The sequence below is a fragment of the Meles meles genome, chromosome 3, assembly GCF_922984935.1.
Source record: "Meles meles chromosome 3, mMelMel3.1 paternal haplotype, whole genome shotgun sequence".
NCBI lineage: Eukaryota > Metazoa > Chordata > Mammalia > Carnivora > Mustelidae > Meles > Meles meles.
The window spans coordinates 103,291,386-103,309,004 of NC_060068.1; the positions used below are offsets into that span (position 1 = coordinate 103,291,386).

A 17,619-nucleotide genomic window follows, 5' to 3' on the forward strand; every position below is an offset into this window, starting at 1 on the left:
CTTAATCGGAGTCTCAGTACCTTCAAAGAAAAGAATTTCTTCATAAATTGAAGACCAGTCTTCTTCAAGTCCAACTCAGTCTCCATCAAATACATCTGTAGTATCAGGTTACCACACAGAAAAGTGTAGTTATATTGACAGCCAACAGAGAGAGGAAAAGAGAAAGATGGTATGTCCTGAGTTCGCAGTATGTAACAGGCAAAGCTAAATCAAAGAAAATCACCCAGCTCAGACTTCAGCTTAAATATGCTTCTGGGCTGTCCCTAAACTATCCACAGGTAAACACTAGGGATGCTATTATTAAAATATTCCCATGTTCCCACATCTTCAGTTATGACGGTTCCCCTAAATTATCATCCCCTTGAGCTAAAAGGTACTAAATCCATTCACTTTGTAGTCTTGTATTCAGTGAAAAGTGAAAATATCTATTCAGCCTGATTCTCACAACACACCTTCACACTCTGAAAACTATGAATGTTCCCTCCCTGTGCCCTGCCAGTCTTCACTTCTCCAGGCTCAACCAATGTCCCTACCTTATTTCCTCCCAGAACCTACACACAAAGCTACTGTTGTTAAATTTCCCTGGCCCCTTCCCAAGTTCTAGGCCTCCTGCCTCAGTTCCAAATCTCAACCTGGAGAAAAGATTGTAATTAAAGCCTCAACAAGGTTTTAGACAAACCAGAACTTTACCTTGTCACAAGTTCTGTTGTACTGCATTTGGGGACTCCATCCCTGTTCTAACTCAAACTTTTCAACTCACATTCTCTGAGTACTCTACTCTGACTTCCCTGATCTGCCTCTAACACATGTTACATCAAGATGCAGCTGCCTTGCTTTATATCGGTATTTAATTTTCCAGTTCCTAAAATGAACATACTAGTAATTAAACATATTCTCACTTTATTTTTCACCTAACTCTCCTCTTCTGAGAGGTAGTCCTAACAATGATGGCAAAGGAAACTCAGCCCCCCCCCACCCCACCCCCCCGTTCATCTCCCACCTGGCTTGTGGCAGGATTGGGAAGCACTAAGGTAGGTGCTACTTTACCTGAGTTAAGAGCAAAGAATGGTTTTTGGATTGAGCCAGAGGCCCAGCCCAGTTGATCAAAGAGCTCTGTACCATGAAGTAAGGCAAAACCCTGCTTTTAAATAATATGATAACCTACCGCTGTCTCCAGGGCAACTATTCCTTTAGATCCTTGTGGGAGGTCAGAAAGCAGGCCTTGCTGGGTCAAAGATATCTGGCTTAAAAAATATCTTGTGACACCATATACAGATCACATATAAATCAATGAATGAGTGGTAAACCACATAGAATCACCAAAGATGACTAATAAATTCTTTTCTTGAAAGATGTTGGAAGCTATTGAACTTCCACTATATAAAATACTTTTTTTTGAAAGGAAAGCTTAGGCTTTCCTTTCCTAGATGGCTCCAGTAATAGAGAAGAAGAGACCCTTATGCCAAACCTAGTGTCAGCGTTCACAGTGAAAACTACTGTCTCTTATCTTTTCCTTCCCTCCACCCTTGGCCCTCCATTTTCGAATGCTGTGCCCATCACTTTTCCAAGGCAATGCATCATCCACTCCTACAGAATAATACAGAAGATAAGCAACTAATTCTAAAGTCATTTCTCCTATTAACTCTGATTTACCTTCCACTTAAAGTCAACAGGGCCTCTCTTGCCCAAGGTAATTAAATATCTTTCAACAGCTCCCTACGACACCACCTGGGCGTACACACAAGTACTCCAAGGCAGAGAGTTCCTAGTATTTATTTTGGTTTTCACTTCCTTTGCTATCATGCTTGATTGTCCGCTTCTCTATGGGAAATGATTCCATAGATATTGTTATCTTTGGCCCACTTCCCTTCTCCTCTGGCAGCATCTCTCTTCCCCTGGCCCACCTCCTGACATCCCCTTCCCACACACTGCATGAATCCATTACCCAGTGGGAAATGAAAGTCCACTCCGCAGAGGGCTGGGGGAGGCCCAGAGAAAGACCCCAGAGATGGGATCGTCTGTCTGCCTCAAAGAAATGCTTGTACTCAAACACAATGAGGATAAGCTTATTGTAGCCTCTCCTTAGTTGGCAGATAAGTCAGCACAGTCATATAGGCTCCTCCCTGAACAGTCAGAGACATGCAATCATAGCACAACAAAGGAAATACCAAAGAAAGACCTGCCCCACCTCCTTTTGCCTTCAAGGACCCCCTTCCTTATTCTCTTCAGAAAATAACTACAAAATATCTATTCTTATTTCAAGCAGACAACATATCTAAATATATATATAAAAAAATTTTTTTTAAGTGAGCAAAAATGTAAGTGCTCCATTTGGTGACAATTGTACCATTCTGGACTATCTGATAAATTTAGGTTGTTTCCATTCATAGAATAAAGCTACTGTTATAGGCTGAATAGTGTTCCCCCAACGCTGACAAAAAAATAATGTTGAAGTCCTAATCCCAGTAAAAGAATGTGATTTTATTTGAAAATAGAGACTTTATGGAGATACACAAATTAAAAATCAGGCCCACAGGTCCTGATCTAAAATGACGAGTGGCCTCATAAAAAGGGGATATTTGGACAGAGAAGCAGAGAGATGACGCCCACATAAGGACTGGGAGAGCAGTGATGTACCTACTAAGCAAGGAATGCCAAATACTGCCAGCAAACCACCAGAAGCTACAAGGAAGAAAGGACAACCTCCCTACAGTTTTCAGAGGGAGCATGGCCCTGCTGACACCTTGATCTTGGACTTCTAGCCTCTAGAACTATGAGAGGCAGTAAGTTTTTGTTCTGAGAACCCAGTTGGTGGTACTTGGTTACGGTATCCCTCACAAATATAACCACCAACAATGGCTCATTTGCATGACAAAGAGAAGGGCAGATGGTTGAGTGATGAAAAGCTGCAAGGGGCAAGCCATGTAATGTCCTGTAACTCCTCTTTTCCAGGAGGACACTAATGAGACCTATTACTGCACTGGGTGGTGGTGAAAACAGGGATCACCTATGTAATAACCTTAGCACAGAAGTGCCGACAGGAGCTGTTCAGGAGACGGATATACTTAGATGGATGTGTTAGATACAATGTGGTGGCAGTGTCCAGCCCGGCCTAAGGAAGAGGGGAACCCAAGATAGGATGCAACAAATCAAAGGAAAAAATGAAGACCTACGATGAGGCAGAAGTAGTGAGAAAGAACAGGAAGGCAAAGCACCAAAAAATATTCTCGAGGTACAACTCAGAGAATGCAATGCCTGATGAATGTGGGGAATGAGTTCTCCGTAGCACTCCATAACCTTCAATTATGAAAACTCAGGGAACAGATGGAACGTGGCTTCACCTTCAAGAAATCAGAATGTCATTATCTGCAATCCAAAATCTCCAGAACATTTAGTACCTCAACAAGAAAATAAAGGCTTCCAGAGCACGCACACAAAAATATGGTTTAGATCCCAGAAGTCTGAATTTTCTTCCCTGGAACACTAAAATTTTGTTTCTTTTTTCTGAAGGTCAGTAACATCCTGGTACTTGAAGTTACTTTCTAAGAAATAAATGAACATAGTAAGTATGGAGGTTCCTTGAATGGCTGGAAGCATCCCTTGACTGCAACCACCTCAAAATATAAATACCCACACCAAGTGCCCCCAGAAATTCATTTCAATAAATTTTTTGCTGGTTTTCTTTCCACATGTAAGCAATCAAATACTGTTTCAGAGAGACTAAGAGCCAGATCATTCCACTTCTGCCAGGTACCAGATGTCACCTTAAAGAACAAATGTGCTTCCGTTTCCTCATCTGAAAACAGACAAAGAACAGCAATCATTTACCCTCAGAGACAGTGTAAGGACTGGATGACATTATGGAGGTGAAGGGATCATTAGCATATAACACAGTTACACCTCATCATCAACTGTTATTTCAGGGTCTTCTGCATCATCTCAGCCAGGGGATCAAACTTAAAAGTGCCACAGAATCGCCTTAGAGGGCTTATTGAAAGAGAGATGACTGGGCCCCACTCCCTAATTTTTGGGTCTGGGTTAGAACCTGAGAGTCTGCATTCCTCAGACTTTGACAACCACAGATCTAATCATCAGTGTTCTGGATCAAATCCCTCCTGCTATCCACAGCTCCCGAAGCACTGACTGGCCCATGAAGTGGTGGGTTAAGCCATGTTTGCTTCTATATAATGTGAAGGTTGAACATGTGAGTTTTACATGCAGCCTCTCAACCAACTCATTTAACTGTGGGCAAGATCCTATCACTTTCCTTTCATTCCAACCAGAAATTTTTGTCATTAGCTTTCCAGGTACCTCACTGTATGGCCTGGGACACATCCACAAATCATAACAGTTTTCCACTCTTGAAACCCCTCTGCCACTTCTCCACATGATCCCTCCTGACCCAACTGGCACTGAGTGGCTTGCTCCCTTGGATACCTCTTTACTACATTCATCATATTTCCCTCATGAGGCTTTGAACTCCTCAGAAACAGCAGTGGGATCTTCATCAATTTTTCTGGTAGTAAGTGAATGCTTTCAGATTTACCAAGAATTTTTACATTATAACAGGTAGGCCCTATTAATATTGCCACTTGACTCATTTGCTCATCTGAGCAGACCCTGGTTGACTGGGTGCTAGTTAGCAATTATATACTAACTGGGTGCTAAGTAGGTTGATTCCCTCTATTCTAAGCATCATACATGCATAAACTAATTTATTCTTCCTAACATCTTTATATTCTTTTTTCTTTTTTTTTTTTTACCATTAACATATAATATATTGTTTGTTTCAGGGGTACAGGTCTGTGAATCATCAGTCTTACACAATTCACAGTGCTCACCAACCACATACCCTCCTCAATGTCCTTCACCCAGCCACCCTATTCCTACATCCCCCTCCCCTCCAGCAGCCCTCAGTTTGTTTCCTGAGATTAAGAGTCTCTTATGATTTGTCTTCCCCTCACCTTATTTCATTTTTCCCTCCCCTCCTCCCATGACCCCCCTGCCCTGCCTCTTAAATTCCTCATATCAAAGAGATCATATAATAACTGTCTTTCTCTCATTGACTTATTTCGTTTAGCATAATACCCTCTAGTTCCATCCATGTTGCAAATGTCAAGATGGGGGGGGTGGCTGCATAGTATTCCGTTGTCTATATATACCATATCTTCTTTATCGGTTCATCTGTTGATGGACAGCTAGGCTCTTTCCATAGTTTGGCTATTGTAGACATTGCTGGTATAAACATTTGGGTGCACTAACATCTTTATATAGTAGGTGATATTATTATACTCATGTTGTAGATAAGGAAACTAAGGCTCAGAAAAATAGGTAACTTCCCCCAAGAACACACAGCTAGGAAATGGCTGAGCCGAGATTTAAATCCAGGCCGTCTGGCTCTGGAGCCCTTACCAATGATAATACTGCCTCTCAAAAACTCAAGACACTGATATACTAAAAGTGAGTGCCAGGAAGTAGAAGGATTATTCCTTGCAGGTTTCTTTAAAAAAAAAAAAGAAGAAGAAGAAGAAGGGGGAAGAGGAGGGGAAGGAGAGGGATGAGGGGGCGGGGGGAAGAGGAGTGGGGAGGGGGAAGAGGGAGAGCTAGAGGAGAAGGAGGGGTAAGAGAAGAAGAAGAAGGAGAAGGAGGAGGAAAAAAGAAAAGGAAGAGGAGAAAGAAAAGGAGGATGAGGAGAAGGAAAGCCCATCTAGATCAGCAGTCATCCAGCTGAGTCCAGACCCGACTGAAGAAGACAGACCCAGATTTAGAAGAAATAAATGTCTACTGCTATATGAGGTTTTGTGGTTGTCACCCAGCAAAAGTTAACAGATATAGCACCTGACTCACTAGGAACACCTACTGGGAGGTCAAAGTGGACAGCAACAACAACAACAAAAAAATCACCTCCAAGAAGATGGGCCAATTAAAATCCAAGTCCTCAAAAGCAGGCAACTGCAGAATAATATCAAAGTGCACAAAAGATTATTACAATCACACTATTGTTTTCCTCTACAAATTCTAGTAAAATCAATTAAACACGCCCAAGCCTCAATCTGCAACAGCTTTTGAATGCCTGCCCACACCAGAGGAAACAGTCTTCAGTAAACCTCTCATTGAAACACTGGCTTTAACAGCTCTGTGTCCTAAGCAGGGAAATCAATAAGCTCATTTTCTCTGACAGATGGCTTCTGCAGAAACATGAGGATTTTGACCAGAGCTGTGACAGAGACCACTGCTAGATAGGAAGTTGGCTCTAAAGTTTCTAATTTTCAGATAGGAAGAATGAAGCAATTCAAGACCTCAAGGAATTTGCCAGATGAAGTGACAGAAAGTGGAATCCCAAGATCACAGTTTCAGTATAGTAAAAAAAAATCTAAGCATTAGATCCCAAAGCCAACTGGATTCTGATAAATCTATTAGTGAGCCTACATGCCTAAAAAGCATCCCAGAAGTCTATAAGTTAGAAATAGAGCACAGAATACTCTTTAATACTTCTTCCAGTTTCTTACAATTTTATTCTGTTGCCTAAGAAAATCACTTTCTTAAATCTAGGTAGGTAAGAATCTTGTTTCTATAGAGACCCCAAGCTGGGATCTCAATCACAGCCAGCACTTTTAAGAAAGAATCCCAAGTCTGCAGGAGTTTTAAATTGAGGCCCACATGCTCTTTTGGTGGTACCTGGATATCCTGGTCATGTGCATTTGGAGGGCCACAGTAGAGCAGGGCAACACCCCTGAGCCATGACCAGGCTAAGGTGGCCTCAACTAAAGCCAGACTTGTTTCTACATGACACTCTTTTATACCCACTAGGACACAGTGACCAAGTCCAAATTCCATTATGGTTCACTAAACACAATCTCCCGGCTGCCCAGTTTTAACAAACTACAAGGAGAAATCACTTTATGTAACAGCACATTTTAATGCATGGGAGGAGCTTAGAGGGGCTTTGAGTTGAGCAGACAAAAAGAGGAAAGTAGTATGCACATTCCCCTTTTTCCTTGGGCAACTACTATATCTGGATTATTTGAGGGAGAAAGAAAGGGGGGCTTGAGGAAGCAACTACCCCTGAATGCACCATGACTACCACTCAGGTTGCCCAGGAATGGCCTCTGGGGACAATCCAGGGTCAGCCAGATCAACAGAGCACTGTGACTTAGCAGGAGGCACAGCCCCGGGGCTGGTCAACCTCTTCATCAGCAACTTAGAGCATTTTGTAATCTAAGCAGTGAAATGAGGGCTGGGGACCAAAGTGTGGGTACACCACGAAACCCTGAGCATCTACTTACAGGCTCCACGAACTCAAACATCTTCCTCTCTTGGACTTCCTGCACCTTGAAGACATACTCCAGCGATACTTCATAGAAATGCTGCCGGACCAAGTCCACTTGGCTGTCTGCCTACAAACAAGAATTTCAGAGAAAAAAATTGGTCACTACCCAAGGAGAGTATTCAAGCAAGCAGGCCAGAAAAATCTCTGGAGATGATTTTAAAAAACAATGCAAACAGCATGAAATAGACATAAGAATAATGACAATGCTCAGCCAGGCACCTGACTTGGTGTCAGGTACCATGCCCTCGGGTGGACATATTTTACGTTACTCGCTCCTCATTAACTGTAGTTATTTAATCCTCATTCCATTCCTAAGAAGAAAACATTCTCATTACCTCTAATTTACAGGAGGAAAATGAAAACTGCTGACATTAGGGAACCTGAAGCAGCGGGTACACGGCAGAATTAGGATTTCTGTACTTGTGGATCTGCCTCCAAGACCCTTCATCAACTTTTTTTTAAAGAAGTACTTATTTAGGGGCGCCTGCATGGCTCAGTGGGTTAAAGCCTCTGCCTTCAGCTCACGTCATGATCCCAGAGTTCTGGGATCCAGCCCCGCATCGGGCTCTCTGCTCCGCGGGGAGCCTGCTTCCTCCTCTCTCTCTGCCTGCCTCTCCGCCCAGTTGTGATTTCTCTCTGTCAAATAAATAAAATCTTTTTTAAAAAATAATAAGTATTTATTTGAGAAAGAGAAAGAGAGCAAGTGCATGGCAGGGGCGGGGGGTGGGGGGAGTGAGAGAGAAACTATAAGCAGACTCCACAGCGGGACTCAATATCACAATTATGAGATCAGGACCTGGGTGGAAACCAAGAGTCGGAGTCTTCCCTGACGGAGCCACTCAGATGCCCTGCACCTCAACCATCTTTAACCTAGTAGTCTGTACTGCCTCCCACACCCTGGGGCAGACCGGGGTTCCATGGAAAACAAATCTTGAAGGAGGAAAAAAAAAAAAAAACCACCTGCAAGGATATCCACATCCCATCAGGAATGAACCAAATAAGCTGTTAGAGGGCAGGGGACCTCAGAAAAGGCCATTTCCCCCTGAGTTTCCCATACTTCCTTGTATTCAAAGCACAAACTGTCAGTTTACCCCAGCAGAGTAATTACATTACCCCAAACTAGCCTTAGTCCTCCCTCTTTGCAAATGTGGGAGAGGGGACTCCTGAAAAGGCCCACACGTGAGTACAATTAAACCACTGATGTGGGACGTAGGTGCCAGAGGAGAAAATGAGTGAGAAAGAGAGAGAGAGAGAGAGAGAGAGAGCGCGCGTGTGTGTGTGTGTGTGTATGTGTAATAGCAAGATGTTATGCTGCGAAGTACTGCAACTATGACGATAAAGCTTCCAGACTTTCTGCAGAGTCACTGTCACCTCAATCTCTCAAAGCAGATAATTACACTGAATGCACATTTTGATGACTATATATATATATGTATATCTTTATACATATATATATTTAACAATTTTACTTATTTGCAAGAGAGAGCACAAGTGGGGGTGGGGAGGTGAGAGGGAGAAGCAGGTTCCCTGCTTAGCAGGACTCTAACGCAGGGCTCCATCCCAGGATCCCAGGATCCCAAGATCCTGACCTGAGCTGAAGGCAGATGCTTAACCAACTGAGCCACCCAATATTTTTTAATAGAAATGAATCTCCTGCTAGTAGGAAACACAACTCTGCTCTCTTTAGAAACGAAAGGATCGGAAACCATTCTACAACGTACTTCACAAAGACAAGAAAAGCCCCCAAAGAACCATGTCCTTCTGTCAAGATCCCTGCAGAAGAAACTTGGGACAGACCTTAGTTGCCATTACACCAAATATGGCACTGCTGTCTTTCTGTCTAAAGGACTTGACAAATCATTCATTCATTCAACCATCATGAACAAAAAGAAACTTCCTTCGTGGAGCTCACAGCGTAGTGAAGAAAAGAGATATTAAAAAATCATGTAGGGGGGCACCTGGGTGGCTCAGTGGGTTAAGCCGCTGCCTTCGGCTCAGGTCATGATCTCAGGGTCCTGGGATTGAATCCCACATCGGGCTCTCTGCTCAGCAGGGAGCCTGCTTCCCTCTCTCTCTCTCTGCCTGCCTCTCTGTCTACTTGTGATCTCTGTCTGTCAAATAAATAAATAAAATCTTAAAAAAAAAAATCATGTAGGTAGGGAGAGGGTGGCGGGGTTACGGACACTGGGGAGGGTATGTGATATCGTGAGCGCTGTGAAGTGTGTAAACCTGGCGATTCACAGACCTGTACCCCTGGGGCTAATAATACATTATATGTTTATAAAAAAAATTTAAAAAGTTTTTAAAAATCATGTAAATAAGCAGAAGACTGCAAACTCTGGGAGAGCACAAATAGTCCATTCCACTCCCCTGTGAGCATCTTCCTCCCAAATCAACATATTAATACATAGAAGCTAGTCTACTGAGTAAGTGCTGAACAAAAGCAAAACGAAAGGCTAAGCCTGGGGACATTTTCTAAGCCTCCAAGCAGAGCAAGTTGGCATCTGAGGACTGAGAGATCGCTATTTGGAGACACAGTTTCAGAAGTGCTGCACTCCACCCCCACCCTACCCCCCCAAGGTATGGCCGTTCAGACCACTGGGCTGACATCCCTTCCACCTGGGCTCCTGCCAGCTAAGCCCCATATGTTCCTGCAGCCTTTAATTTCCTCATAGTGTAAATCCAACACACTTCCACCAGGGATGCATCTACTTCCCCAGACCACCCACACACCTCCAACATCCTCCCAGCTCGGGCTTGCCAACTGACACTGCAACGGAAGAAAGGGTCATTCAGGAAATGTGCAAAGTGGCTCCTGCAGTTAAGCAGCAATGGAAGAAACTCCTCTGAGACAAATAGCAGAGCCCAGCATCAGCCAAAGAGCTAACGGCAAACAACTGGCATGCACTTGCAGTTCTAGCATTCTCTAGCTATAGAGACCAGCTCAAGTCCCTTAACCTCTCTGTGTCTCCCTCCCACACCTGGAGGCTGGAGATGGTATCTGCCCTTGCTCTGCGGGTGAGCTATTTTCAAGAGAAAATGAGCTAAAGGATATGAGCAATCTGAATACCAAAAGATGCTGTGTGCACAGTTGCTGTCACTACCACCAGGCACTGCAGAGCAGATGGGCTTCGATCCCAGCTCTTCCCCTAAGTCAGCCGGTCTCCCTGTTCGCTGTCTCCCCACCACCCCAATCCAGTCTGCACCCAGCAATTAATTAGAAGAGCTTTCTTCAAATTTGAGCCAGAGCTTCTCACAACCCCTTCAATGCCTTTATCTGGCTTCTACCATGTCTACAAGACACTCTATGACCTGCCCACCTATCCCTCCTCCCAGCCTCCCTCCAAAGCATTCTCACCATGCTCCAGCCTCTGAGATAGACTCCCTGCCCTATAACATTCCAAATGCTTTCCTGCCAATCAGTCTTTTCACTTGGGTGTTCCTTCTGCTGATAAACCTCTTTTCCTTGATAAATACTCAATTTTTTAAAACTTTAAGACAGTAAGAAACACCTTTTACATTATGACCTGAAAAAAACATGCCTCTATAGGTTTCTTCTGTTCTAGCCTCCTCTACTGTGTTTCATGACCTAGTAGTTCAGATTTTTATGACTCACACAGTTTTTAAAAACTGTTTAAGTGGGGCGCCTGGGTGGCTCAGTGGGTTAAGCCGCTGCCTTCGGCTCAGGTCATGATCTCAGGGTCCTGGGATCGAGTCCCGCATGGGGCTCTCTGCTCCGCAGGGAGCCTGCTTCCCTCTCTCTCTCTCTGCCTGCCTCTCTGCCTACTTGTGATCTCTCTGTCAAATAAATAAATAAAATCTTAAAAAAAAAAAAATAAAAATAAAAACTGTTTAAGTAATCTCTAAACCCAGAGTGGGCCTTGCACTCACAACCTTGAGATCAGGAATCACACACTCTAGCAACTGAACCAGCCAGGCAAACCAACACACCCACAATTTAAAGGACACTGTCCTAGTTTTTCTCTTGGTTGTCCTTCTCATCCTTCTGGTTTCCATTCAAATATTAGCCTCTTTAGAGAAGACTTTATTGACCACGTTATTGTACATAAGACAAAGACTTCCTGGAGTAAACTACCTCCCAATTTGTTTCCTTATCACTATGTAAAATGCTTTTCTATGATTCTCTCTTCTTGTATTTTGCCTATAGCAATATAATGTCAATGAGAGCAAAGACTTAAGTCTCATTTTCCATTTTACTATCCCAGCTTCCAGAACAGTGCCAGGCCCATAATAAGTATTCAAGAGAGATTTGAGGAATGAATGAATTCATCTCTACATGGCCAATAGTGATCCAGTTCTCAGAAGAAATGCCTAACTCAATGCATTTCCAAAGGAAAGGGAAGAAAAAATCCAAGTGGAATGATATGTTTCTCCTGCTAATGTCCCTACTCATCTGGGCCACAGAATTCAACACATCTTTTAGATCCCCATCCTGCAATGGACTCATAGGTCAAGAGCCCAGCCCACTTGGCTGGCCACTCAAAATCGTTTCTCCACTTGTTACCTGAGAAGCAGTGAATCTCCCAGCTTGTTTGAGACATACCAACCATTCTATGCTTCTTGGAAAAGAAGCACTGTCCTAGACTAAAAGTTCCAGGAAGCCAATCATTCATTTCACTCTCCACAATTGGTTCAACACCCGAATAGACTCACAGAAGCGTGTAGTGTATATTTGTTAAGTGAATATTTTCTTTGAAGCTTCATAGCTCTTGAAAAATACGATGATTTTTAAAAAAGAATCATCCACTAGATGGCAGTGTCATTCCACATGACTGCGCTATGATTTTACCCACCAGGATGTGGGGTTGGGCTAGATGTTAAAGGTATTCAGTTCTGAGGCCTGCAATCAGGGAAGAATTCTGGATAATCAAAGAAAGATTTCATTAAAAGTGCACTAGGTGTTTAGTCACGTTCCTTAAGTTGATTTTTTAATAAATGTGAAGAAATCATCACTAAACAGCTGGAAGACCTTGAACAAATCGACCTTTGCAAGGAGCCCAGTTACTTCAAATAGATTAACAGGAGGTTCAACCAGAAGATTATCAAGGTCCCTCCTTCAGGCCAATTCTATTTTTATGACACCTGCATTGAATAACAACGACTTACAGGCAGCCCAGCAATATCCCACCTTCCCAAGACAGAAAGACAAGCAGAAGGGCACAGTGAGGTAAGAGAAAAGAGCTCCAGAATCCAGCGTGCACAACCTCATTGAGGAGCTATGAGCAGGCTATTTAACATCTTCGAGTCTTAATCTCCTCATATGTAAAATCAAGGGAATACATCTGTACCTCACAAGAAGGTGGTAAGGATTTGAGAAGGTTCCAAGTGAAGTGCCTAACACAGTATCCAGTACAAAAATAAGCATTCAGTAAATATTTGCTGCTATTATTGCTGTTGTTAGTGGAAGTATTATATCATTTTTGTAATAATATTTTTGTCAATTCAATTCAGCTAAGGTACAACTAAAAAGCAATCCTTGAAAACTGACCCAGACGTTTCTGAAAGACCTGCAGCCTGCTCCTTGCCCTACAAAGTACTTAGAAAGAATGACTGGGTCAAAGACAAGCATACAATGAACTGTAACAAAAGAACATAATGAAGAAATGCCCACTAATACATATAACTGGCCAGGTCAGTGCTATGGACTGAATGTTTGTTTCCCTGACAATACTCATATGCTGAAACCTAACCTCCAGTGTGACAGCACTTAGAGGTGTGGCACTTGGGAGGTGATCAAGTCATGAGGGTGGAGTCCTCATGAATGAGATCAGTGGCCTTATAGAAGAGACCCCCAAGAGCTCCCTTAGCCCTTCCACAGCAAGAAGACAGCCATTTATGAACCAGGAGGCAAGCTCTCACTAGACACTCATCTGCCAGCGCCTTAATATTGGCCTTTCTAACCTCCAGAACTGCGAGAGTTAAATTTCTGTCTCTATAAGCTACCTAGTCTATGGTATTCTATTTTAGTAACCTGAACATATGAAGTCAGTGAGGAAGAGAATACCATCCACTTTTGGAACAGGGATGGGGGAAAATAAGCCAGTCTTGGGGTTAGTACTTTTTATTTGTTTAGCATCATAATTTGCCTTCTGATGCATTAAGCACACAGAATAAATAGTTTGTATTTTATAAAAAATGGAACTAAAAGCTCAGAGAGATGAGCACTTATCCTGGGTCACACAGTGACTATATGGCATAGCAGGCCCTGAAGTTAGATATCTCTTTGCCTCCCAGTTCTGTGGTCCTGACACTGTGCTATCTCAGGAGAGGGCTTGGTGTGGCCTTAAAAGAGTATGTTAGACTCATCCCAGACCATGTCAGCAGGATCCAGGAATAGAGGGAACAGATCAGAGAAGCATCCTCACTCTGGGGGATGCCATGCCTACAGACTAACTGTACTACAAGCCTCTCAACACCAGTAGGTACTGGAATAATCATGTCGTTGCTCAACTCTTAAAGACTGACTCCTGTTAACTGCTTAGAAACTACAGAGCTGGCCAGCTCTGGTCATTCTGAGTTGCAGCCAAAAAGACTGTCCTTAAATGTAGTTTCCAAACCTTAAATGCCAAATGATACCCAAAGAAGAATAACTAGAAAGTGAGGGCATCAGATCCTGAATGGATTTACACACTTAGCATGAACGACCACATTGAGCATCTTCCAGGGCTCATACCCCTGGGATTCCATTCAATGAATTTAGTACTTTATATACAATCCACTGAAAATAGGTTTTCTTTAGCCTTCTCAAGCATATTTGACAAGATTTACCTGAGTAGCTATGCTATCTTCAAGAATCACCTTGCCATGTATTTGCTGCTTTTTCCCTAGACAGGCACAAGATCTTCAGAGATAGGTTAGTGTTTTCTACTCCCCACAGTTCACACCAAGTGCTCAGTTGCTTTTGGTTGCTTGGCCAAGAACTGGTCTGCAAAGCCCACCACAAACACTTGTTGCCAGAGTCGCTATTGGGCCCCATTTGTCACTTATGCAACTGGTTTAAACTCCCATATCAAAGCAGAGAGTTCTGAGAACCAGATGTCCCTGAGGACCTGGCTGGCAGGGGACTTGACTCCACCATCACCTGAGGAATCATCATCGTTCAACCTTCAACCACAGGATCTGCAGAGTAACTTTCACCTGACAGAAAAGTGCATGGTATTTTCTCAAAAACAAAGTAAATTCAAGAATGAGGGCTAGCTTGACAAGTGTCCATCGACTAATGAATGGGTAAAAAAGATGCAGTTTAGAATTACAGAGGAGTATTACTCAGGCACTTCAAAAAAAAAAAAAAAAATCTTGCCATTTGCTGCAATGTGGTTAGATCTAGAAAGTATAATGCTAAGTGAAATAAATCAGCCAGAGAAAAACAAATATCATATGATTCCACTTGTGTGGTATTTAAGAAAAAAAAAAACAAAACAAATGAGCAAAGGAAAAGGGAGGAAAGGAGAGAGAGAGAAAAAACAAGAAACAGACTCTTTATTAAAGAGACCACACGGAAGGTTATCAGAGGGGAGGTGGGAGGGGAGATGGGGTAAATGTGTGATGAGGATTAAGGAATGCATTTGTCCTGATGAGCACCAGGTGAGGTATGGAACTGCTGAATCACTGACTGTACACCCGAAACTAATATTATACTATAAGTTAACTAACTGGAATTTTAATAAAAACTGAATAATAATAATAATAATAATAATAATAATAAGGGCTAGCTTGGAAGTCACAGCCTCTCTTTAGCCCATACTTGAGAAAGGTCAAGCAAATTGTTAAAAGCAAAATAACATGTCGTCAACTTTGGAGTTCCACTAGGAAACTGCTCTGTCGCCCATGAAAAAACACCCTCACTATGCAAATCTCCATGAACTAAACAAAAATGATTAGAGATCCACAGCTGCAAAACTAACTTATCTTTCCAAGTGAACATACTCTTCATGTCAATCCAGAATGGCTCAGCATAGGTAAGATAAATTACCTTTTTTAGAAACAAGGTTACCAAATCATAAAACATAGGAATAACAAAATCCACTTAAAGAAAAAAGAAAAGGAAGCAAGAAAGACAGACTAATATCAAGTACTGGTTGAAGTAATTTTTTTTTTTTTTGGTTGGTTGAAATAATTTTTAAAAAATAACAACCAGGGCACCTCGAAGGCTCAGTTGATTAAGGCTTTGCCTTGGGCTCAGGTCATGATCCCTGGTCTCGGGCTAGAGCCCCAGGTCAGGGTCCCTTCTCAACAGGGAACCTGCTTCTGCTTCTCCCTCTCCTTCTGCCCCTCCTCTGCCCCTCCTGCTCTCTCCCTCTCTCAAATATATAAACAAAATCTTTAAAAAATAATAACAATAGTAGTAACAATAAAGAAGGATGACCAAAGTGTTCCAGATGCTAATGTCTCAAATTATTGATATAAGGTAGGAAGACAAAAAGTAAGACAGGAAGTGCAGAATCAAGGTAAAGGGTACGAGAAACAGGAAACCAGATTTCAGTTTGAAAGGAAGAAGCACGTTTTAATGACTAGGGCTGCCCAATAAGGAGGTGCTTGATCTTGACCAGCAGTACCTGCCCCCATCCCACTAGTAGGTTGGACAGCCAGAAAAGGGGTGCTGTGGGTGGGAAGATACAAGGGCAATACAGGCAACAGACATCTAATGAGGGATCAAGGTCAAGCTCCTGGTTTGTGAGGTCTCTTCAAACCTCAGGATTTTCTGGCAAAGGTGAGCCAGCACGCATCCCCTGTACCACACAGAACTTAAACACCTTATTCAGAATACTACTGAAGTTTCTTACCTCCTGAAGCTGCGATTCTTTCTTCTTGGAAGACAAATTTAAGTGTTTTTCTAAGATGCCACAATACTTTTCTGTCTCCTTGTCATACTTCTTTTTGGCTTCCTGGCAAAAAGAGGAAAAGAGAAAAAGAGTAAAATGTTGCAGGAATAAAAGCAATCTTGTCGAGACCTCTGCCTGCTCAATTTCACAGCTTCATCATTCCCTCAGACCCAGAACAGCAGACAACCCAGCTGTTTAATGTGCATTAATTAAAGCCACTCCCTGCCAACAGCAGACCAACGGTTTTGAGTGTCTATCATAAAGAAACCACTACAATGCCAGGAACAAGGTAAATACCAGTATTTAATAGTGGCAAAGCCAGGATTCCATGTCCTGAGAACCTCAATTGGGAAACAGAAATTTCTAGTTTCTAAGTTCAAGAATATTCAAGGGCAAAGTACAGAGCAAAGTTACCTATGAAGCTAATTCCAGAGCACAAAGATCCAACTGAAATCTTAAGTGGGACAAGTCTAGAATAAGGGTAGATCCAGCTTTAACAATGGTCAAAAAGCACTTAATATATACACCTAATATCCCTGGGCACAACAGTAGCACATGTGGGTCTTTAAAATGAATGACGATTCAAAAGAAAGCAAAGAAGACAAATGAATTCACAGAAGCATCATTCTCACTAACAAACAAAAAAAGCCAAAGCAACATCACCGCCCATAGACAGGGTTTGAGATCATTAAAGGGTTGGACATCTAATAAATTTAAATAGAAGGGTGAGGTAGTCATATGGCAAGTTGCTTATAATGTAATGTAAATTATTAATATGATACAAACTTGGTGCATCCTACATAGAGTGTAGCTACCTATAGACAAAGATTAAATGGCACAATGAGAATAATCAAGTTAAGGAAATAAGATAATGGGTGATTTTCTTCTCACATTGGGAAGTTTTTATTATCCTACATTAACAGCTTTCAAAATGAAAAATAATAAATATCATAATACACTTAATAATCCCTGCTTTACCACCAAATCACTGAGTCATTGAGATTTTATTTTTATTTCCCATTTTACAAATAAGGAAATTTAGATCTAGGGAAGTTAACTTGCAAAAAGTCATAGAGAGTGACAGAGCTGGGATCTGAGGCCAGAGAGGCTGCCTCCAAAGCCCACCTCTCAGTCACACCTGAGATGTATGTTCACGGGTGGTCTCTTTTTTCCATCCACTTTCTAGTGGGGATGGCAAGCAAGAGGGCTGGAAGATGGTGGACAATGGCCTAATGAACATGATCAATTTCACTAAGTGAGCTCTCAGTCTTACTCTTGACTTAGGTGGAACCCACAGGAACTATTTTTCTGCAACTCCAAGGCCTCTAAGAGGAGAAAAAAATTTTGCAGCCAGATAAGGAAGCTCAGAGACATCTCCATGCATTTCACAAAGATGTAACAAGTAACCACTCTGTGTCATGCTCCTATAGCCAATGGTCAAGGCAG

General features: G+C 42.3%; 1 protein-coding gene across 5 annotated transcripts in view; it reads right to left on the reverse strand.

Moving 5' to 3' along the window:
* Window positions 1-17,619, reverse strand: part of ARHGAP26 (Rho GTPase activating protein 26) — a 444,108-nt gene that overhangs the window by 309,180 nt on the left and 117,309 nt on the right. For all 5 annotated transcript variants that reach the window (XM_045998912.1, XM_045998911.1, XM_045998908.1 and 2 more), the window contains exons 5-6: window positions 16,135-16,236; window positions 7,287-7,397 (exon numbers count right to left, since the gene is read on the reverse strand). In XM_045998912.1, the coding sequence (XP_045854868.1) occupies window positions 7,287-7,397; window positions 16,135-16,236 (213 nt within the window). The remainder of the gene's footprint in view (window positions 1-7,286; window positions 7,398-16,134; window positions 16,237-17,619) is intronic.